Genomic DNA, 24,895 nt, shown 5'->3' on the forward strand with positions numbered 1-24,895 from the left:
ACCAGTTGATTTGTAACACCGGTGAATCAGATCATTAAACATTATATGCACGTACGTCGTTTCGTTCGTTAGTTTGGTAGGTTAGGTTAGGCCGGAAGATAGGGTTACATCAGGGTCAGAGTGGGGCGTGCCTTTCTTAGGAAGGAGAAATACCCATTTCCAGTGAAATGACACGTCATTTGAAAAGAACGACATTGAAAGGAGCGGAGATATGTAAGTACATCTTCACTACTTTATCCATCATCTCTATGTTGCAGAACTTGTATATGTATACGTTGTATATGTGTAAGCCTATAGTACGTATGTTTTTTTTCCCCTGTGAATTACATTTGAAATAATAAGCGAGGTAAGAGACAACTCATAGAAGAAGAAGAATAGAAAGCTTTTATTGTAATTGTATTGTAGATACAACGAAATTAGGAGCGCATTCCTGGTTGGTGCATTAAAAACACAGTAAAATATAGTCTCACAGAACACAAAATAAACTAAACTAGATATAGGTAAAACGGTAAAGTTTGATTGGCACTAACGCCCCTAAGGTATTGGAACCATGGGAGGTCACCATCCTAGGAAAAAAAAAAATTGGCATGCTGTTGAGATTTTATTTGCTAGCGAGGGGCATTTATTGAGTTCACTCATGATGTACTTCACTCATGGGGTATCTGTAATCTGTAGGACAGAAACCACTTCACCAGTTTAAATGCTCAGTTTTGGACACATTGGACTCAGATGCATGACCCAGAATCAGGGAGATTGAATTAAAATAAGTCTGGACAGGATTTGTCAACAGGTGGTCAGTCCAAACAGGAAAACTGAACTAAAGGGTCAAATGTGCAGGCAAAAACAGATGACAGGAAGGCTGAATGCTGAGGCAGAATGAGAGGAAAGTGGCTGGTTATGGGAGTCAGGTGATGACTGAAGGTAGAAAACAATAATCTCACTGGAGATGAGTCGGGCCTGTGCAAAATCGATCACTGGTGTTCACAGCACAATGTGTTCTGTTTGATGAAAATGTGGCCACAGTTTTCGGAGCGAGGAGAGACCTCAAAGTTGATTGATTTAGATTTTTGACCAGAAGCATAACATCTTATGGAAACTCTTTTTGTAACTGTAAAGATTTATATTTTATCTGTTTGATATTGTACTAAGAAGTTTTGTTTTGTTAACAGAATAATTGTTGTGTGTCAGTAGCCTCCAAATATTACAGACAGCCTCCAATATCAATATAACTTAGTTAATTTTTGTTAGTATCATGAAGCGACACAAAACTTTCCATAACAAGTAAAGAAACATCTTACAGTCTAAATATCTGACAAAAATATATCTGAACAAAAAACTGTCTTGGATTTCTGCTTTCCTGTCCCCGTGTATATTGACTATTGATTGATTTCTTTATCTCTTTTGTCAAATTCAAGAGGTACCCTGCCATACACAAGAACATCTCTAAAACTCTAAAACAACAATTAGGCCTATTGGAGTAAAAGCTGAACAGATTGAACAGATCAGCTTCTGATCTAGCAGGATGTGAGTGTTTCTGTGACTTCTTGTATAGACTTGGGAAGGCTGGGAAGAAACATCAGGCTCTGAAATGAGAGGGAGAGAACAGGAAAAAGGAAATATGATGTAAGAAGCATTAAAATTGATTGTCGCCATGGCATATAGGGCTTATGAAATCCTGTTCCTTTATTTGATAGTTCCCTGTGCAGAGCAACTGGAAAAAGGGGAAAGAGAGCATGAACATGAACATAATTGGGAGTTCTTTATAATCACTGTGTTATCTTCATGATTTAATGCATTTTGATGGAAAAGAGGATGCTTCTAACCGTGACTATGTTCATTTTGTGTGTGTGTCTGCAGTGTTTCTGGTGTCCGGCTCAGATGTTGTGAAGTCGAGAAGATGAGTGATTGTGCAGAGGAAGAGATGGACAGAGCAAAGTCTCCAGGATGCAGCTGTCTGTCGATGAAGAGTAACCACTCTAAGGGATATCCTGTAAACTTCAATACTGAACCTGCACCTCATTCACACTCACTGTAAGAGGAATTTAATGTCACACAGAACTGCGACACGTACAAAGTTAAATGTGTTATTTGTCTTAACAAGAACTTGTGCATTCCTTTTGATGTTTGTTTTTACAGACACTGCAACCAGAGAAAGAGAGCAAAGTCTGTGGAGACTACATGTCAGTTGATGACGAGTGACTGCTCTGATGATTTTCCTCTAGGCTCTAGTGATGAAAGTCAGCCTTCACCTACAAAGTAAGATGACTAACAGAACTCTTAAAGAAGACATGTTCTGCACATTCCCTGGTCTATATTTATATTCTGGGGCTCTACTGGAATATCTCTATATGGTTTCCAGATAAAAACTCCTTATTTATCTTATACTGGCCCTTTATGCAGCCCCTCAGTTCAGCCTCTGTCTGAAACAGGCCGTTTTAGCTCTTGTCCCTTTAAGGCCCGCCTCCTGATGAGCCCACTCTGTTCTGATTGGTCAGCTTCAGGAAGCTTCCTCCAGCTCCAGAGGCTATGTAAACAAACTATAGTAGCAGGATTTCACTTCTTTTTCTCCTTCTTTACTCCAAATGTCAACTTCTCAAATCCATCCGTACATATTGTAGCTGAATCAGATCTGAAATGTGAGAGTGGACAACAACTTTAGCAACATCCTTAGCAGCAAAGGTAGCAGAATGGAGTGCTATTTGTGGGCATGTGCGATAATCTGTTGTCATCATGAAGAGAAAGTAGAGGTATCTTCGCAACCAGAGTGTTCAGAACATTGATGTATAATAAAACTGAATATGGCGCCACCTTTTAACCTTGCTGCCAGTTACTTCCAGTTGCAACTCGTGGTATTGCCGTGAAAAAAATCCCCTGTGGCCCAAAAGGTATTTTCCTCATAGACCACCATTATAAAGAGATGTCTATAAAACTGTTGACAGGATACCGACAACTGTAAATAGGACCAATAATTACTCTTTGTATTTTGAATTTTTAATCCATGAAGGTTTTATATTTGTAAAACTTTCCTTGAACCTAGAAAAGCAATCTGTGACATCATCCCAATGTAAAGTCTACAGGCTGCATGGGAGAAACACAACTGTGCACAACACGTAAGCAAACCCAGAAGCTACAAACTTTCTTGGCTCTTGTGCCAGGCCGTCAATTTTCATTTGACTGAATAGGCGCCATCTTTGAGTCCGGTATCCAGTTCCTATAATACAGTAGTCACCAACCCTGCTTCTGGAGAGCTACTGCCCTGCAGGTTTTAGGTATCTCCCCACTTTAACACACCTGATTCTAATAATAAACTTGTTATCAAGCAGATGAAGCTTGTCAAGGGCTTGATAACTCTGTGACTTTTGACTTTCAGAGCGCACATTCGTCCACCTCACGCTTTGGAACTCTTACCATATTTAACATTCGAAATCTGACACTATAACAGTATATGACTGAAAATCACAAAAAGCACAATATGTCCCCTTTAATGTTTCAAAATACTTAAAATGAACTAGTCTGTATGACAAGTTGTCTTCTCTGACAGGGTGACCAATCTCTGCAATGAGCTAAACATACTTTAAATAAAAGCTGAAGACAGGAGTTGGCCTTTAAAGACTTTCCTCAAAAGCATTCAACGTGCACTGGGTTGTGTGAAGAATGAAGTGCAATCCCTGGCTACTTTCACACCTCCACACACCTGACCAATCACTGCACAAACTTGGCATGATTGGCAATTACGACATCAGAAAGAGAATTTTCAAATGCTGTTAAACGATCTGACAAGCACTTAGTTTGAAGCATACTGAGACCTTTAGAGCAGGTATTAAGGAAAGATCTTCAATGTAAAGGGGTCTTCATCTGGAATTCAGATTCTATATTGAAATATTAATCCTAACATCTAGACAGTATGTGAAATATTTAATTAAAAGTTTTTTTTGAAAAAGAACTGCCTTTTTTCCACAGGGGGAGGGAGAAGTGTGGTGGTGTTGAGGAGGAGCTGCTGTCCTGCTGTGTCCCAGGTACAGATCACATCACGCCATGGGGGGTCCAGTCTGGTTCATCATTAGTCTTTTTGCAGTGTGGGTAGTGTTTGTTAGCATCGTAACTCGCTAAATTAAGATATTGACCTTTGCTAACATTATACGTGGTAAACATCAACATGTTTGAACTGTCTTCTTATGTTTTAAATTTAAAACATTTCATAGCAGCTTTGCTATTGGTTGACAATGTCAAACCTGACATGGAAATATATTTCTCTGCTGTGACCAAATCCATGTATTGTGATTCTCAAATAATTTGAGTATTATGCGACAGAAATATTCAGTTATACGTGCTAGTGACTGAGTCCTAAGCCTTGTTCTGATTTTTTTTCCTGCTCTTATTGATCATTTTTATGTTTGGCACCAAAAAATGAAAACCAAAGTCTTTAACCCTCCTGTTGCCCTCGGGTCAATTTTGACCTGGGAGGACAACAGGTGTCATTATGTGCTGTTATCACCACTGTCAGCACCACCCGGAAACCGGAACCAATTACCAAACAAGGTAGTCTCATAAATGGGAGTTCACATAGAATGTTAATATCTGAGAGATATCAACATTCAAGGGTGAACAAAGAAGGGTTGAATTTGAGCTCTGACTCCTTCAATCAGCCACTTTTCACAATATGTTACACACAATACTGACAAAAGAACTTCTCTTTAAAGATATAACAGTGTTTATTAAACTTAGCAAAATTAACAAAGTTAACAAATGCTTCATTCAATAAATGAGTGTGCGTGTGCGCGCGCGACAAGATGGCTATGGGGCCTGACGTGATGATGTCGTCGGTCTGCGACGTGACTATTGGAGGGAGTCACGTCATGCGAGAACTGGATGGCGGAAGTATGGCGGTGTCTTGGTTAGACAGAAGCAAGGTGGCGCCGCTTGGTGGTTGGCGTCTTGCACTCACCCAATTCCGTGAAAAACACACGTGTCTGATGGCGGATACGGAAAGACAAAGCAAAGCTTTGTCTGACGTTATCTGACCATCAGATGTGCAAAAGATGTCGGTGCGTGTACCTGTGTGCACGCGCGTGTGTGTGTTAGTCGCAAGAGAGGGAGAAGAAGGAAAGAAAGCGATCGTGAGGGGAAGAGAAATGGTTCCTTTGTCCACAGACAGTGTGCATACGGACGGCAGTCTGTGATGCACGTTGTCTGGTTTCTGATTGAGAAAGCAACTTACTTTCTCACTCACGGTGGCACAAACACACCCGAGCGGGACAAACACAAAACAGTCTAGTGTGGTGAACACAACTAAACAGGCAGCAAACTTAAAATACTCCTAAGAGTAAGCAGAGAAAATGGACTCGGCGGTCTGTCAACTCACACAACAAGAACAATAGCAATAATGCTAAAAAGCTGAATGCTAAACAACAGCAACTGATGCTGAAAAGAACACACAACTAACACTGCCTCTGCCCAGACTTATGCCTCGTACTTGGTTGCTTCAGTAAGCGAGCAGGCTGTTTGTGTAGTCTGTCTTTCTGTCCGGCTTTATCCTTGGCTCAGATGCAGACAGTGGTCGTTCTCACACGGTTGGTGAAAATCATGGCAGCTGGCTCTCAGCAGCGTGGCGGAGAGAACAGCAGAGTCGACTCGGTGAAGAAGAGCGGAGTGTTTCTTCCTTCTCGAGGGAATTTGAGGACGCTGGTTGCAGCAGCAGTCTCTCTCGGATCCAGGAATGTGTTTGGGTGAACACGGGCGAAGTCTCGTCTCGTCCAGCGAGGGGAGTCTTCGATGAAGGGTGCGTGGGGTACCCCCTTTAGTCAAGCTGACTCACAGAGGAGCAGAGGTTACCCCTAGCTCAGTGACATGGGAAAGGCGTGTGTTTCAGGGCGTGCTCAGTTTTTAAAGGGGTGGTGATGTCATGGGTGCATCATCAGGACGCTCCACTGTGCAGGAGCGTCTCCGCCAATGAGACTGTATGTTGACTGTTCCCTGCTGAGGTGTGAAAATCGCAAAGCATCCTTGGAAATGGAGTTTGCAATGGACTCCCATTGTCTGTAAGCAGCATTTTGGCGCTATTCCTTTGTCTCGGGGGAAACATCCCCCCTTTGGTCTGAAGAGTGGGGTGCTGGCCACAATCTTCAGAGCAACCCAAGGGCCAAGCTTCTCTGTGTGACCTCGTGGTTTGAGGCCCAACACCAACTAGTGTCCCATTCAACCAGACCTAACAACGCAGGTTTGAAAATGCCTGAGGATACAGGACAAAAGTATATCAGTTAAACCTTATTGATTCTTAACAGTTATTTTTTTTCTCCTCCACAGTGGTCGAAGGACTGATGAAGGTTTTAGATGAATATAAGATCAGTCTGAGGAGAAGATGTGAATGTGTGACTGAAGGAACTGATGAAACAGGAAGCAGAACCTTCCTCAACAGGATCTACACTGAGCTCTACATCACAGAGGGACAGAGTGAAGAGGTTAATACTCAACATGAGGTTTGGAAGCTTGAGTCAGCCTCCAAGATGGAGGAAAACATTCAAATTAAGTGCCACAACATCTTTAAAGTTTTACCTGACCAACAGAAACATGTCAGAGTTGTTCTGACGAACGGTGTTGCTGGCGTTGGAAAAACATTCTCAGTGCAGAAGTTCACTCTGGACTGGGCAGAGGGCTTAGAAAACCAAGATGTCAGTCTGGTGATTCTGCTTTCGTTCAGGGAGCTGAACTTGATCAGAGATGAGCAGTACAGTCTTCTCATGCTGATCCATGTTTTCCATCCAACATTACAGAAGGTCACAGCAGAGAAGCTTGCTGTCTGTAAGGTTTTGTTCATCTTTGATGGCCTGGATGAAAGCAGACTTTCACTGGATTTCAAGAACAATGCAGTTGTATCTGATGTCACACAGAAGTCACCAGTCAATGTGCTGTTGACAAACCTCTTCAAGGGGAATCTGCTTCCGTCGGCTCTCGTCTGGATAACTTCCCGACCTGCAGCAGCCAATCAGATCCCTCCTACATGTGTTGACAGGGTAACAGAAGTACGAGGCTTCACTGACGCCCAGAAGGAGGAGTACTTCAGGAGGAGATTCAGTAATGAAGAGCTGTCCAGCAGAATCATCTCACACATCAAGATGTCCAGGAGCCTCCACATTATGTGTCACATCCCAGTCTTCTGCTGGATCATTGCTTCAGTTCTGGAGCCCATGTTGATTACAGACCAGAGAGGAGAGCTGCCCAAGACCCTGACTGACATGTACTCACACTTCCTGCTGGTTCAGACAAAGAGGAAGAAGCACAAGTATGAGGAGGGACATGAGACAAGTCCACAGGAGCTGACGGAGGCTGACAGGGAAGTTCTTCTGAAGCTGGGGAGGCTGGCGTTTGAACAACTGGTGAAAGGAAACATCATGTTCCACCAAGAAGACCTGGAGCAGTGTAGTCTTGATATCACAGAGGCCTTGGTGTACTCAGGATTTTGTACAGAGATCCTTAAAAGAGAGCGTGTGAACTTCCAGAAATCCATCTACTGCTTTGTTCATCTGAGCATTCAGGAGTTTCTTGCTGCAGTGTATATTTTTCATTGTCAAGCAAACAAGGATAGCGAGACACTGGAGACATTCCTTGGAAAGGACTGGGGTAGGTATCGTAGCTGTGACCCATCCCTGGATATGTTCCTGAGGAAAGCCATGGATGAATCACTACAGAGCAAAGATGGCCACCTGGATTTATTTGTCCGCTTCCTTCATGGCCTTTCACTTGAGTCAAATCAGACACTCTTAGGAGGCCTGCTGAATGACACAGAAAAGAATCCAGAAGACATCCAGAGAGCCATCCACAACCTGAAGGAAATGAACACTTGTACCATCTCTCCTGACAGAAGCATCAACATCTTCCACTGTCTAATGGAAATAAATGACGGCTCAGTACATCAGGAGATCCAAAAGTACCTGAAGTCAGAGAACACATCAGAGACAAAACTCTCTGAGATCCACTGCTCAGCTCTGGCCTACATGCTGCAGATGTCAGAGAAGGTCCTGGATGTACTGGACATGAAGGCACACAGGACGTCAGAGGAGGGTCGACTTAGACTTATCCCAGCTGTCAGGAACTACAGACAGGCTCGGTAAGTCCAGGATCCATATTTACTCTTAGGATTTTTGTTGAAAGATGATCTAGGACTAAAAGTACTTCTATCTAAATGTTAGACTTGTATTCTCAAATAAAAGTAAGTCACTGTGTTAATTTTGTCAACAAAATCTAAACTATGGCAAAAAATATTTGTTGACAACTTTTCATGACGAGAACAAGACTAAAACTAAATTTTAAAAAAGCAGTTGAAGCAAAATTTTTTACGTCATGATACAAAAATCAAACGATAACCTGAAAGATGGATAGATTCATTAATTGCGCTTTGAATGCAAAGTCATATTAAACAACAAAATAATTGTTGACCTTTTTTCACAACAAAAACGAGACTAAAACTAAATAAAAAGTAACCTTTGAAAACTGGGACAATGACAAAATGTTTAACATTTTTTGTTAACAAATGAAAACTAAAGGATTATATAAAAGACAGATGAAGGACAAATGGACTGAATGAAGTAAATGCAAATCACACGTTGATGATTTAGCTGTTTAAGATGTTGCAGTACCATTAATAAGAACCATTTTGCATTCAATAACGTTCTGTCTGTCAGTATGTCTAACAGCTTTATGAACTAAATTCATCTACAGTCCACTGAGAATTAGATAAAAAACAGCAACAAAACATTGTGTGAAAATATACAGGCAGCACAGACACATTTATAAAAAGCTAAGCTAACATAGCATTATCAAGCTAATGTTACTTAAGCTATCTTTCTTGTCACTATCAGAAGGAATGAGTCAGCAGGATTAATGTTAGCAGTCAGCCATCTAAATCTTCCTCTAGATGTTTGCTAAAGAAATATTGCTGCTTTAATGTTAATCAGAAACAGCGCCCGTTTACACTAACTTCGAGATAGACAAGAATGATGCATGTAATCATGGTAACTGTACACAACAAAGATGGTGACAGCTGAAGCCTCAAAATGCTTAGAAGATGTAAAAATTTAAAATGCACGACAGAAATCACTGAGAAAAACTAGACAAGAATGTCTTTATTTTTTGTTCACTAAAACTAACATTTTCATCAAATGACAGAACTAAATCAAAATTAGATGCCAAAATTAACACTGCTACATCACGTCACATGTTTTTCTATCAGTTTGGTGAGATTTTACTCATCAGCATACTGTCAAGTCACACAGCTTTATTTAATTAGTTTTGTGTTGATTATATGTAATGTTTACATGTCATATGTGCCTGCTATCTTGAGCTACACCAATAAATGATTGAGAGATATTTACTGAACATTCTTAGTCATCCAGGTAATTTTATACTGTATCTAGAAGTGCTGTGTTAACATCAAAGTGACTTGCTTTCACTCATCCAAAAGGCTTCTTTATTTTTATCTTTAAGAGCAAATCCAGTCTGAGCATGATTTCACACCAATAATTTTTTTTGGAAGCAGCATTTGTTTGCCATTTTAGGAAATTAAACTCAGAACACTTCCACATTTGCTTTACATGTGGTTATTGCCTTTTGGGGTAAATTCAGAGCAATCAGAACTTATACCGTGAAATATTTTGTGTTACAAAACCTGTTTTAGGGCAAAGGGCAGCAACCTGAAAATGTTGCCCTATGTGCCACTGAATTTCAGAAGGGAGAAAGTACCCAGTATTCTTTAAGAACAGTCAGAAACTTTTCTGTTTCGGCAAGCAGTATCTGCATTCCTGGCTGAACTAGGCTTTAGGTCAGACACCTTTTTATTCAGTTCTGTGTCAAAGAAATTTTCTCACAATCGTAGTTTGTAGTCTTGATTAAGCAATCATTTTGGTCACCATTATGTGCAATACTGACCATCCAATAATAATAATGTAAGTTTATCATTAATGTAATGTTCTTCTATATGATATGCATGCATGTAACTAGGAATCAGTATGTATGCATGCATAAATGTGTGCATGTAGTGGAAGTATGCAAGATTGGATGTGTGAATTTACAATGTGTATCTGAGGTGAATGTATGAATCCTGTATAGGATCTGGATCTGCATTAAAATATTCAGTGACAGACATTTACATTCACATGTTAAAATTCAGGAATTAGTTCTTGATCTAGATCCAGGCAAAAAACAGACAGTTTGTAAATATTATGTACACTTCTAACCAAAGACAAACTGTATCTCACTCAGAAGTTTCACAGTAACATGCATTTTGTTCATTTAGTTTGAGGCACTGCAGCTTGTTGGAGAGCTACTGCTCTTCTCTGGCCTCGGCTCTGAAGTACACCCCCTCCCTGAGAGAGCTGGTTTGAGTTATAACAGACCGCAGGTTTCAGGAGTGAAGCTGCTGTCTGCTGGTCTGGAGAGTCCAATTTTTAATTAATCTTTTAATTATTATTTATTTGGTTAACTACTATCTTTTGAGTATTTGATGATGTTATTTGGCTCCTTAAACAATGAATAAGAATAGTTTAAACTCAATCTATGGGGTCAAATATTACTGTCAAGTTTATTCATCAAGCACAATCTCATAGAGAAGCAATTCAATTTGTTTTACATAGTGATACAACATTAACTGTAAAGTTCTATTTGAAACCATTTTAATTGTCTACTTTATGAAGTACTTAATAATCTGATGTCCTCTGTTTTTACAGATTAATGTATTAAAGTAAATGATTTCCATGTATCCAGTACTGAAGAATATTAATCTACATTAATGCTGTCCAGTTCAACATCCATTTTAAAATATTTTTGTTTATTGATTTGAGAAGAAGGGCTATAATTTGATCAATTGAAGGACAACTTCCAAAAATTATTTTTATACTTGTACTTTTTAACAGTCATCTTGAAGAAAACATACACACAAAGGTGATCTTTGTGGCAATAATAATATAAGTTTAAAGATGGCCGTTTATGAAATCATAAATATTAACATATGAAAGGGGGAAAAAACTATATGTATATCACTCACTACATCATGTAGACCAAACATTAAAAAAAACATACCATAACATGCAACGCTATTTACAAATAAAAACTGGATTAATTTTAAATAAATTAGAAAACAATTAATATACTGTGTATAACAAAACAAAACAAAAAATGATTTTTTACAATTTCTGAAAATATGTTTAATATTGGGTGAAACAACCAAAATAGGATTAAAAGAAGCTTTCATTATATCCCATCTAACATTTTGGCATCAATGTTATTGTTAAACCATATTTAGCTTCTGATAAAATGCTGTATCTGTATTTTTAGAATTCAAATTTATTTCTAGTCTGCATATACAAATTCATATTCATACATACATAAACACACACGTTTGATGTTAGCTGTGTATGTTGGTATTTACCCCCATTGTTGATTATTGAAACATGTTCCATGATCCTCATAAAGTCATTCAGTTATAAAGTCTCTTAACTCCAACATTATTTATTGTTCTGTTAAATAGTTCATTCATTGCTTTGTACATTTTTGGAAGGCTGCTCAGATCCTCCACAGAGTTTGAAGAGACTGAGTGTTGTTTGTGATGTCTTTTACTTATGTTTCTCGTTTCCTTTTTGCACATGTAAATTTCTGTATTTAAAACCTCGGCAGCTGTGATGACTGTCTCCTCTTAACTTCATGTTTTGTTCCTCGCTCAGACTGAGTTTTTGCGGCCTGTCAGAGAGCAGCTACTACTTTTTGGCCTCAGCTCTGAAGTCCAACCCCTCACATTTGAGAGAGCTGGACCAGAGTGACAACAAACTGTAGAAATCAGGCATGAAGCTGCTGTCTGCTGGTCTACAGACTCTCAGGTCAGAAAGATTGTATTCAGTTCTGTGTTAAAGAAACATTCTCTGTCTTCTATTTGTAGTTTGGGTGATCATTTCTATTTATTATAATGAAGTTTTACCCATAGTGTTATTTCTGTGATCTGGGGAAGTGGTGGTATTGCTGGACATGTAACAGCACATGAGATCACACAGGTTTTAAATTAGTCCAGTGTAACCGAATTAGTCAAAACAAACAGGAACATTTCAGTTATCAGTTGATATAATGTATCTCACTGCTAAATGTTTCACTTTTAATTAAGTGGTTCAGATAAGTGGGGTCAACTTGATCATTTTTACTAATTAATTTTACAGTAACAGTAAATTTGTTTGAATTTAAATTGTAAATATATAAAATTTAACACAATTTAAAAAAATTTAAATACATTTTTAATTCTGTTCTTTGTTATTTTTTATTTGGTTAGTGTAACAGTGTTATAATTGTTTTTTTATATTTGATATTGTTATTTTGCTCCTTAAACTATAAATATGAGTGATAAAAATCCAGTTATAACTACACCTATGTGTTCATATATTAATGTCAAGTCAAGTTTATTTGTACAACAGAATCTCATACAGAAGCAATTCAGTGCTTTACAGAGTGAAAAAACATTAACGTTGAAGTTTTGTTGAACCTGTTTTTCATTGTCTAATTAGTTTATCAATTTATGAGTTACTTAATAATCTGATGTCCTCTTTTTTACAGATAAATATATTAAATATGTATAAGTATATTATTATTATTATTATTACATAGTTATATATACATATATTATATTTAGGGCAGAAATCAACATGCTGGTTCTATTAAAATATAGTTTTTATCAAGGAGTGACAAGACAACAGATGAGAAGCTTGTGATGATGACACTATATGTTTGTTGTGCTCTTCCCTGCAGGGTGAAACAATCCGGAATTTCAAGATGTGAGCAATGAGACAGATCCCAACTATCAAGCTGACATATGACAGACTCTGCAGGCTCATCTGTGAAATGTTCACCTTACAGAGCAACTATAATATCTGTTTTACTGACCTCCAGTGGTTGTAGTTGTATCCATAGTGCAGTGATTAGAAGTTTACACTCCCAGCATACGTACACTAACTTTTATGAACACCTGTGCAATCTAATGCAACAATTCTGCCATAAATTCTATTTTTATTTTTATTTTATACGTTTTCAGTTTTTGTTGACATTGTCAGAAAAGTGATAATTCTACTTTATGTTCATTATTAAGGTCGTAGTGGGTGGTGGTGGTGCACTTTAGTGTATTTTATTCAAAAGTGTTTCTAATATTTTGTTTCACAGCATTAACATACATGAATACATGAAACATGAATACAATAACATAAATGATTGAAAGAAAGGCTGAGTATGTTTCAAGTTTGAAAATGTCAACACTAATCACACCCTAACCCTCAGATCTGCGTCAGACTGTTCAAATGGCTCAGAGCATTAAAACTTAAAGCTGCCTCACAGAAAGTTTTTGAAACAACTAAAAGACTCCAGAGGACCTGAGGGGCCATCCTGGTTCACACATGGTAGGCAGATCAGTCTGCTGGCAGACTGTGAAGTGCTTGAAAAACAAGTAAAAGAATCAATATGAAAGCTGGAGGCTTTAAAACAGTAATATTTTCTCTCCCTCTGAGTTTTGAATCAGTTGGAACTGATTTAACTTTTTTGTGTTGATCAGACAGAAGAACATTACAATTGTCCAATATGCTGGATATTAAAGTTTACATTAGTCTCTTCGTGTTACTCAGAAAGAGAAACTGTTGCACTTTAACAATGTTCGAATCAAAGCTCACGCCTTCATCAGGGGACAAACAAGAATAGCTGTTTGAAAACCACTTTTTATACATTTTCAAACATCACACAAGGCATTGTGTAGTATAATTACATGACTCAGTAATCAAGCCATCATCTGTGTCACATGTATTGTTACCTGTTTGCTCTACACATTATTGCGCCATCTTATGGTTAAATAAAAAACATCAATCCAGTGAAAAGAACAAACAAAAAAAAAATCAAATTCCAGTATAATTTCCAACAACTTGTATCAAAGCTAAATAATAACAGTTAAACTGAGCCTATAAGGAAACACCTCAAGTCCAGCTCTTCATTCATTGATAGTGTGTTTAATTTATGTTTCCAAAACGCTTCATGTTTTAAAAGCAACAGATCCAGAAGCCACCTCGCTTATTGCAGTTCACTTTCAGCGTGAGACATTGTGGTCTGTATTGTAGAAAATGTTTTTCTGCAGGAGAAGTTAGATCCTGTCTCCTAATAGTGCTTTTGTGTTCTGAAATCTGAATTTTGAATTTTGTCCTGAGGGGGGAAGCCTGAACTCTTTAGTGCACATTGTGTTCAGGAGAATTCAGGTTATCATGGACTGCAGGGCTGCCTCTCAAATCTGAAGCGACAAGAATGTCTTTAAGACTTTTGCCTCTCTTGTTTAACTTGTGCACTCTTGCAATAATGAATTTAAAATACTAACTAATGTAGTATTCAGCACACAAGAGTTGAGTGTGAAGAATGACATCAAATAAACAGGAATTGTAACTTTATTTCTATTTTTGTTTTAATTTTTCCTCCTAGTTTTCTATCTTCAGGTGAGTCTAAAGTAATGTTCAATTGAAGGGTAATAAAGTAATTTGCACTGAACATTTTGAATTTGGGTCGAGCATACTTTAGTACCATTTCAAAGTTGTTTTTTTTACAGAATCTGGTCAATATTCAATAAATAATGTGATCAATGCTCCTTCTCTCTCTGCTAGTATTTTCTGGGATTTTTCTGGGAATGAAGTAGGAAATAATTATGTTTAGAAGACAGTTCTAGATTTGACTTGTTTGCTGTGGTGGAAAGTTTACTCAAGTACTGTACTTAAGTACAGTTTTGAGGTACTTCTACTTTAGTATTTCCATGTGATGCTACTTTATACTTCCACTCCACTACATTTCAGAGGGAAATATTGTACTTTCTACTCCACTACATTTATTTGACAGCTTTAGCTACTTTTCAGATGAAGATTTGACACAATGGATAATATAACAAGCTTTTAAAATACAACACATTGTTAAAGATGAAACCAGTGGTTTCCAACCTTTTTGGCTCTTGACGTCTTATAAAAAGCAGTGTGTAGTCGGGGTCACATTTCACATGTCTATGAGTTGTTAACAGCTCCACCAAATAGTGATTTTTCCCTCTAAACTTCTCACATGCTTTCATTTCAATAAATGTTCAAATTCAGCAAAAATCAAAGATTAGAGAAAAAGTCCAAAAACTGAAAACAGATTTGTGTATCAGAACTTTGTTTTTTCTTCTTTCCTCTCCCTTTAATCATCTCACGACCCCTCAGATTTATCTGCTGACCCTTTGGGGGGGCCCGACCCCTAGGTTGGGAACCTCTGGACTAAACTAGCTAACTGTATATAAAGTAGTGTAAACTAGCTCCACCTCCAGCAGCTACAACAGTAACATGCTGCTCTAACACTGATGCTTCACTATTAATAATCTAATGATGTCATATATAATAATATATCAGTCAGAGGGACCAAACCACTACTTTTACTGCAATACTTTAACTACATCAAGCTCATAATACTTATGTACTTTTACTGCAATACTTTAACTACATCAAGCTCATAATAATTATGTACTTTTACTGCAATACTTGAACTACATCAAGCTCATAATACTTATGTACTTTTACTGCAATACTTTAACTACATCAAGCTCATAATACTTATGTACTTTTACTGCAATACTTTAACTACATCAAGCTCATAATACTTATGTACTTTTACTGCAATACTTTAACTACATCAAGCTCATAATACTTATGCACTTTTACTGCAATACTTTAACTACATCAAGCTCATAATACTTATGTACTTTTACTGCAATACTTTAACTACATCAAGCTCATAATACTTATGTACTTTTACTGCAATACTTTAACTACATCAAGCTCATAATACTTATGTACTTTTACTGTAGTAGAATTTTTCATGAGGGGTTTTTATTTGTAATGGAGTATTTTTACATTGCTGTATTGGTACTTTTACTTCAGTAAAGGATCTGAGTACTTCTACCACCACTATTTGTTTGGATCTGTCAGTTTCAGCTGCAATTGAACTCAGCAGCTTTAAACATCTCACTGGACCAGTCAGGAGAGGGTTAACTTCCCTGTTCCTCTTCCTGCTTTTCAGAATGTCATGAAACCTGTTTCCACTTGCCCAACACATATTTCAAACCCCCAGCCTTGGCGTGTCAGCTGGTTTACGACACTGAAGAGAGGCTTCAGATCTTCAGGATTTCTTTGTCTGGACTACTACATTGATCATGTTTGTGTCCAGATTTCTCTGCAGATTTAGTTTCAGCTGCTCTCGACCTGCAAGACTCCGGATCTACACGGTGAGTTAAACCTATCAGAAAGAAACAGAAGTAACAGGAATCAGGCACTTCCTAAATGTATGAACTCACAGTCTGGGGAGGTGTGTGTGTAAAGATCAACAGAGAGCTGCTTTTATTACAGTTTGCATCCATGTTTATTGATTGAATTAAAACCAAGCAGAGTAGTACTCACATCCTACTTAAAAAAAAGTACATAAGTATTATGAGCTTGATGTAGATTAATACTGAAGGGTTAGAGCAGCATGTTACTGTTGTAGCTGCTGGAGGCGGAGCTAGTTTCAACTACTTTATATACAGTTAGCTAGTTTAGTCCAGTGGTTCCCAACCTAGGGGTCGGGCCCCTCCAAAGGGTCAGCAGATAAATCTGAGGGGTCATGAGATGATTAATGGGAGAGGAAAGAAGAAAAAACAAAGTTCTGATGAGTAGAAAGTACAGTATTTCCCCCTGAAAATTTAGTGGATTAGAAGCATAAATTAGCATGAAATGGAAATATTCTGGGAATTTTACACAAATGTCCACATTTCTCAAACATGTTCCTTAAAATGTGAGATTATAAATTGAAATCTTGACAAAAATAATGGAGCATTTCTACAACTGTGTTAGATACACAACTACCGCTTACTCTATACTAATAATATTTACTATTAGTACTACAACTTCTACTGTTACTACCACTTGTATTGTAACAGTTACCACTATTACTCCTGTATCCTACAACTAGCAGCAGCACTTTTACCACTAAAACTTTTACATCAGTTTTGCTGCTGGTACTAGTGCAGCACATTCTCTAAGCACTGAGTCACAACAACAGGACAGGACATGACAGAGACACGTTTGTCTGAGCTGTTATGATGTGCAGCTGCAACAAACATGTTTTTGTTTTTTTGTTTTTCCTCTGCTTCTATAACCCATTAAATACCAATTTACTTTGTAAACTCATTAATATGACAAAAAAACTTTATACAAAAAGTGATTTTGACCCAGTTTTAGTGTTTTGGTGAAAATGTATCTATAGAAAGACATTTTGGTGTCGTCTCGTTTCCGACAGACTGACTCTCCTCAGTCAGCTCTGTGTTTGAACACAATGTTCCTGCTCACCAGGGCCGTTTCTAGCTTTTTGGGGGGCCTTTGCAAAATCTTGTTTGGGGGCCCCCCTAACCTATTTCAAGCATTCATGAATGCACACCAAATCTGCATCATATTCCATATGCATATAAATGAGACCAAATACTATTTTTACACCTGAAAAACTTATAATTATAAATAATCAACCAATAAAATGACTTTTTTAAAACTCAATGTTTTGAATAAATTATACATTTATGGACAAGAATAGATATAAAATAAGTATAAAATGACACTAGAAGATCAAGATAAAAGTGCAAAACCATTTCTCAAATCACATGACTTAAGTTTTATTTATGATGCTTAATGACACTTGCATAAAGATAAAGGTGCAAATGAACTGTGAACAAACAAATTACACACAGTTCACAAATCAACATTTTCTGTTTCATAACAGAAACTGTCAGTTTAGTTTTGTGTTTACAACAGTTACTGAGGTCAATGACTTTCAAACAGCTGAAAAAATAATCATGTTAATAGAGTTGTTGTGTAGTGTTAATGCCTGTATTAAAGATCTGTTAGTCCTTTTATAGCAGGTTTTAATCTTGTGCTTTGACTTTTGTTTTTTAGGATGTCCTTTAGTTTACATTTGAACGACAGATTGTGCCTTTAAAATATTTACAGAACAGTAATTCATCTAGTTACAGCAGTGAGTCTGATCTTACCACATTTTTCTGCCTCCTGCTTTAAATGTGTTCATGTCTCTCTGTCACCTGATGCCTGTGCTGCTTCTCTGTGTTTCTCTTTCCTCCTTAAACTTTTTCTTTAAATCTTACAGTATATAATCAGTGTGTGAGGGGATAGTCAGCGGTCATGTCTGTAATGTGAATTCCTGGATATTAAATGTATTAAGTGTACTGAAGTAGCGTCACATGACATGGTTAAGCTATTATTGAGTCAAAAAAAGGCTATAAATGCAGTTGCAAGAACAATACTCTCCAGTCATATCATAATCATGTCAATGTGACTCTTGTGTAAATAAAAGTCAGAGTCGTGAATATAATGATTTCTGTTTGTCTCTCAGTCCAGTCCGGTCTGGTCTGCCTGTGTTGTCTCCAGTTTCAGCAGCCAGTCTCCATCCAAAGGTAAAATCTCATCTTTCAAAATTCATGTCAGTGTTTTCAGTACAGATAAGGAGGTGGTTAGCTTAGCTTAGCATAAACACTGGAATCAGGGGGGAAACAGCCAGCCTGGTTCTGTCTAAAGTTCAAAAATACACCTACCAGCTCCTCTAAAACTCACTAATTAACACAAGATATCTCACTTGTTTAATCTGTGTAGTTTAATGAATGAACTAACTGCTATGTAAATCTCTCTCTCTCTATCTCAGATGCCTCTGTTCGTTACAGCTTCGGTCGCCCCGTCCTGTCTCTGCGACTCCCTGCAGGTCGGGAGTGTCGCTTCATTCTGACACCGATGCTGACCACGGTGGGCGACCTGCTGCGTGACATCACAGCCAAAGACCCCGGGGTGCATGCCACCGCCCTGCTCAATGGAGGTACAAAACACACCAAACACACGTCCACTACATCCACATTCCTCAGTTTGTAACTCTTACTTTAACCTTAAAGCCAAGTTTTAACCCTTAAACAGGCCTTTGAGGAAGTGAGAAGAGGAAAAAAAGAGTCTCCACTCTCTAAAAATGTCACTTTTTTCCTTTTCCTTTCTTCTCCTCAGATGGACAGAGAATCTCTTCATGCACCTGTATGGAAACTGTTTTAAATAAAGATTTCCAGCTCATGATCAATGACATCACATACAACGTTCGCTCACCTGGACCAGGTAAAACCTGTGTGTCTGTATCTGTGTTATGCTTGTGGTAGGAGAAGACCATTAGCAGTAGTAGCACGTAAAAACATTATTTATTGATATTAATAATATTATTGAAAGCACATTTTAGCCATTTTGGAGAGGTTTAGGGTAGGTTTGGCACATCAAATTGTTACTATAATAATAATAATAATAATAATAATAATAATAATAATAATAATAATAATAATAATAAGTTTATTTAGTATAGCAACTTTCACGGAAATGAAATTCACAAAGTGCTTCACAGGACCATAAATTGGCTTGTTAAACAACCTGAAATGTGATGCACTGGAGGACAAAAAGTGTGTGAACCAGAAAATGTCAAATTTGAAGCAATTTATAATTCATATTTCATTGGTTTGCTTTCACAAAAACATTCTAGACATTTTCATGGAGATAAATAAATACAGAAAATTATGTTTATACATTTAATGGTTGGAGATTAACTCAGTTCTGTTAGTTAAATGTATGTAAAATGAGGACATACATGTGCTGTACATGCATTGATGCCTTCAGGTCTTCTCCCAGGATTACTGATATGTGTTCCAGGAAGTATTTTTACAGCTGTGTCTGTGTGTCTGTCAGGCTCGTCTCATGAACACGTGTTGGGTCTGGATGATATGAAGTACGTGGTCCACCTGCTTCACTCGGCTCTGACTCTTCCTCAGCAGCAGCACCTCAAACACACCGAGCTGATGATCAGACAGGACGAACTCAAACAGCAGCTGCAGCCACTGGAGACGGTACTAAACATGCAGTACTACTACAAAAACTGCTAATATTACTGCTGTTATACACACTGACTACTACACTCTATATACTACTACTACTACACCTACCTCTGTGTGTGTGTGTGTGTGTGTGTGTGTGTGTGTGTGTACAGGTGAGAGTCCAGATGGCGAAGGAGGCGGAGTCTAGAGCATCATTACTGGGGTGGGTGGGGCTCGCTTACCTGTCACTGCAGGGAGGATTCCTGGCTTACCTCACCTGGTGATGATGAACACACTCACACACACATTTACTACAGCTGGATCAGTCAGGTAGCTCTCCGTCACATGACATGTTTTGGTGTGTGTGTGTGTGTGTGTGTGTAACAGGTATGTGTTTGCCTGGGATGTGATGGAACCCGTCACCTACTTCATCACCTACAGCACCAGCATGCTCTTCTTCGCCTACTACGTCCTCACCAAACAGGTAAAAAACAAACATATTTTACACTTTTCTGTCTTCAGTTAGTATTCCTCACAAGTACTGATACACAAATGTGTCTTTCTGTACTGTGATGCTGTGTGTGTGTGTGTGTGTATGTGTGTGTGTGTGCGTGTGTTTTCAGGATTTCATCTGCCCAGATGTGAGAGATCGTCAGTTCCTCAACTTCTTCCACCAGAAAGCATCTCATCACAAATTTGATGTTCAAAAATACAACCAGCTGAAAGACGAGCTGGCAGAGGTGATGAACACACACACACACACACACACAAACTAGGGATGTGCAGAGAGCCCAGTATTTGTATCTGTATTTGTTGAGGCAGCAAAATTATTTGTATTTGTATTTGAATAAAAGTGGAAAGAGGCTTAAAAATCCTAGAAAATTAAAGTTACAATAAGTGTTCATGAAGTGTTCCCTTGGGAGCGCTTCATTTGTGTCAGTAGTTCAGCTTTATCTCTGGGGAACACTCTCAACTGCGGGAGTGATGTCCAAATTAGGAAATGTGCGTCATGTAGCAGGTGGATGTGACTCCCCTCATTGAGACCTGCTGATAGACGTAACAGCGGAGCAGAGGAGAGACACTGAGATAGCGATGTAACCGACCTGTGCGCTGGTATTTAACATGTTTTTGTTTTTTTTCCTGAAAACAAATAATTGTAAAAACCCCACTATTTGTGCTTTGCCAAATAACGTATTTGTATTTGGGTACATCCCTAACACACACACACACACACACACGCACATATTATGTTCTTGAAGTATGTTTAAGGATGTAGAATCAAAGAAAAATGAAATAGGAAACATATTTTTGTTTATTAAGTATTGTACAAAAAAAGCAAGTTACCAAAGTGCTTTAAAGGGCAGAAGAAGAAAAGGGGCATGAATGTCTTTATAATAAAATTTAAGAGTAAGAAGTTTGATGCTTTTACATTGTGTTTCTGTACAGATTCAACTAAGGAGATAGAACGTGTTCATTAGTGAGCTTTAATGATGTTGGTTATTGTTTGTTTGTTTGTTAGAGCCAGGCTAGCTGTTTCCCCCTGTTTCCAGTCTTTATGCTAAGCTAAGCTAACTGGCTGCTGGTTTTAGCTTAATATGAAGTGTACATGGACATGAGAGAGGAATCAATCTGAACATCAGACTCTAAAGAAGAAACTGAATAATCATATTACCCAAAATGTCAAACTCCCCTCTTAAACATAGCACATAATGTGACTTTTTACAACAACAACAAAAATACATACTGTTGCTTTTGACTTACTATTTTTGTGATGTAGCGATGCGATGTTCAAGCCATGACATCATTGATTTAGTGCAAATTCTAACTGAGTTTCTAAAAAGAAAAAATTAAAAATGAATGTTTGTTTCCATCCAAACAGAATTTCAATAATAGGTCCCCAAATTTTATGCTGATTTTCCTGGAAATATTTGTAGTAATTTGCACATATTTAATGATTAATTTTTAGGACGTTTTACAAAGAGAGTGGTGCAATTTGGTATAAATTATAAGAAAAAACCGACAAAAGGATTAAGTTGGTTTGATTGGTCATTATAGACTATTTGACGTTTCATACATAGATGTTTTGTAAAATGTTTTAATAAATTAGACTCTTGACAATTCTGTGTTGTGTAATATTTAGTTTTCAGTGTGTAGTTTTGTTTGCTTAACCCAAGATCAGCATTTTAGGTGTATTCAATAATTTCCTTAAAGCAGCTGCTGTGTAACTGCTCATTCTTCCGACATTTCTTTTAAAGCGTTTTGTACTTTGGTATTATACAGGAAATGTGCTCTTTATAGAATTTTTAAGAAACAACCCAATATGCTAATATGTACATTGAAAACTAAGTATTTTCTGTCATTTAAAGTAAAATTACCAAATAAACCAATTTAACACTTTTTAAAGTTGTTTCTTATTATTTTTTTTACCAAAATTGCACCACCTGCTCTGTCAAATATCCTAGAATTTAATTGTTAAATATCTGCGAATTACTTATTTTTCTGGGAAATTTGTAGAAAAAGAAAAGAAAAAGAAAATGCAGATGAATGTTTGTTTCCATCCACTGCTGTTGTGTGAATATTAGCAGATAAACAGCAGGTGGCGCTAATTCTCCGGTCAGTGTCATTAAACCGTTGCAGAAGAAGAGGAAACGAGATGACATTATTTAAAGAGTGGCGGTCAAAACTCTAACGATGGAAAACATGATGGAAATATGACGTTTCATTTGAGGAAGGTTACAGTCTCCTCATCATCATCACTCCACACAGATCTGATGTTTTTAGCTCTACAGTGGAAATCTTTTATAAACAGGTGCATGTGTTTGTGTGTCCTCATGTCACAAGCAGCAAAGCTCATCAAACTTTCACAGATAATCTGAAACTCGCATCTGACGTAAATAAAATGCAGAAATCATAATAATGATTATAACTCTGTGTGTTTGTGTGTTCAGGTGGAGAGTAATCTCAGGACGTTGAGGAGTGCCATTCAGCTGCAGCAGCCGGTGGATCAGATGCCTCAAAGAGCCAACTGACATTTTACCTAATTTTCTTTTTTTATGTGACATAAAATATAATTTTTGTATGCAGTGTTTCTGAAAAATGTTGGTTTCTGTTTCATCAAAGACCCAGTGGAAAAAAAAAAATCTTTCTGCATCCCCCTGCATAATTTTTTCTGCTTTCTATGGATATCTGTCAAGTAAATGTCAAAATATTAAAGTATTCATACATCAAAACCCTTTCTTTTGTCCTCCTGAAAAAAACATTAAAAATATTTGACATAATGAATCTTGCACATGTACACATAACTTTATATTAAGTCTTTTTGTTACCTAATGAAAACATGGTAGCTGTAGAAACAGATTAGCAGCTTATGTAATATTCAAGCTATATGAACAAATATCATTATTTTATTAGCCATACAAACAGGAAAACATGCTTTATTGGCATTTTATTGGACACTAAGTAATATTTTTCAATTCAGTTTTATTCATATAGCGCCAAATCACAACAAAAGTCATTTCGGGGCACTTTTCACATAGAGCAGGTCTAGACTGTACTCTTTAATACACAGAGACCAAACATCCCTCCCATGAGCAGCACTTGATGACAGCAGTAAGAAAAAACCTCAAGCAGAACCCGACTCTAGGTGGACGCCATCTGCTTTGACCGATTTTAAAACCAATACAACCAGCAAAAAAAAAAACAGGCGATTTAAAGGAGTCAAAACAGCAGTCAGGTGTCCATATGAATACTGAAAGAGGTTTTTCCTCGCTGTAATCATTCCTCCTGTTCATACTGGATATTAAAAGATCCTTCAAATGTGCTTTCAATGTAAGTGATGGAGGCGAAAATCCACAGTGTGTCCACACAGTCATTTAGTGCAAAAATGCATTTAAAGTTTGGTAACACTTTATTTTACATGTCCCCTAATTTTATACTGATTTACTGGAAATTCTTTTAGTAATTTGCATGTATGTAACGGTTAATTTTAGGATATTTTACAGAAAGGGTGGTGCAATTTGGTACAAAATGTAAGAAATTTTTTTTTTAAGTTGGCTTAATAAAGTATATTTTTGACAATTCACATTAGCATAGACATAGACAAAGCATATTAGATTTTTTAAATAATTACCTAAAAGTAGCTGCTTGCATAACTGTTAATTCTTATGATATTTCTTTCAAAGGGTGATGTAAATTTGATAGTATACAGGAACTGCACCCATTATAGAGTTTTTATGAAATGATCTAATAAGTTGATATGTTAGTGACACATAAATCTACACACTGAAAACTTTCTGTCGGTGAAAGAAAAATCACAAACTAAACCAACTTAACACTTTTTAAAGTTGTTTCTTACACTTTGTACCAAATTGCACCACCCTGTCTGTGAAATGTCCTGAAAATGAACCATTAAATACCTGAAAATTACCAGGATATTAATATAAAATTAAAGTAATGTAAAATAAAGCATTTACCAAAGTTGATGTGAAGCTTCTATTCAGCTTCAGCAGTCTGAGTTAGTCATATCAAGTGGATATCTGACACATTTACAGTCTTTTTAGCATCAAATTCCCTCTTTGTGTTTCCCTGTTGAGCTGCAGGTGGAAGTATAGTAACAAAAAGAGGGACTTTGGCACTAAAAAGACTGTAACTTTGAAAGATATCTACTTGATTTGACTCATTTGGATGCTGAAGCTTCATATTAGCTTCAGATAAACTTTGAAATACATTTTTGCACAGAAGGAGGACTGTGGATTTTGTCCCCCATCACTTCCATTGTAAGGTCATTATGAAGGGATCTTCTAATGGTCAGTATGAACAGGAGCAATGATTACAGCAAGAAAAACAGCTTTAATGTTCATTTGTGCTCCTGACTGTTGGTATAAGACACTTGAAAAATTGTGAACCTTTAATGTAGACAATCTTTTTTCACAATAAAAACACTTCAACTCTTAA

General features: G+C 37.3%; 2 protein-coding genes across 5 annotated transcripts; both read left to right on the top strand.

Moving 5' to 3' along the window:
- On the top strand, positions 1-13,049 carry LOC122974090 (protein NLRC3-like). Of its 3 annotated transcripts, XM_044341967.1 has the most exons (7): positions 1-213; positions 1,858-2,031; positions 2,137-2,256; positions 3,961-4,016; positions 6,304-8,104; positions 11,712-11,864; positions 12,778-13,049. In XM_044341967.1, the coding sequence occupies exons 2-6, from the start codon at positions 1,898-1,900 to the stop codon at positions 11,818-11,820; spliced, it is 2,220 nt and encodes a 739-aa protein (XP_044197902.1). In that variant the 5' UTR covers positions 1-213; positions 1,858-1,897; the 3' UTR covers positions 11,821-11,864; positions 12,778-13,049. The 3 variants fall into 3 exon arrangements, with proteins under 3 accessions (XP_044197902.1, XP_044197903.1, XP_044197904.1); XM_044341968.1 differs by lacking the exon at positions 11,712-11,864; XM_044341969.1 differs by lacking the exons at positions 1-213; positions 1,858-2,031; positions 2,137-2,256; positions 3,961-4,016 and adding an exon at positions 6,021-6,217.
- Positions 13,050-13,065: 16 nt separating this feature from the next.
- Positions 13,066-23,172, top strand: LOC122974178 (calcium uniporter protein, mitochondrial-like). Of its 2 annotated transcripts, none has more exons than XM_044342141.1 (9): positions 13,066-13,418; positions 18,445-18,505; positions 18,751-18,918; positions 19,098-19,202; positions 19,818-19,975; positions 20,116-20,222; positions 20,330-20,426; positions 20,566-20,682; positions 22,891-23,172. In XM_044342141.1, exons 1-9 carry the CDS (start codon positions 13,416-13,418, stop codon positions 22,969-22,971), a joined length of 897 nt encoding a protein of 298 aa, XP_044198076.1. In that variant the 5' UTR covers positions 13,066-13,415; the 3' UTR covers positions 22,972-23,172. The 2 variants fall into 2 exon arrangements, with proteins under 2 accessions (XP_044198076.1, XP_044198075.1); XM_044342140.1 differs by lacking the exon at positions 13,066-13,418 and adding an exon at positions 16,049-16,294.
- The last annotated feature ends 1,723 nt before the right edge of the window (positions 23,173-24,895 follow it).

The sequence above is a fragment of the Thunnus albacares genome, chromosome 22 (genome assembly GCF_914725855.1).
Source record: "Thunnus albacares chromosome 22, fThuAlb1.1, whole genome shotgun sequence".
Lineage (NCBI taxonomy): Eukaryota > Metazoa > Chordata > Actinopteri > Scombriformes > Scombridae > Thunnus > Thunnus albacares.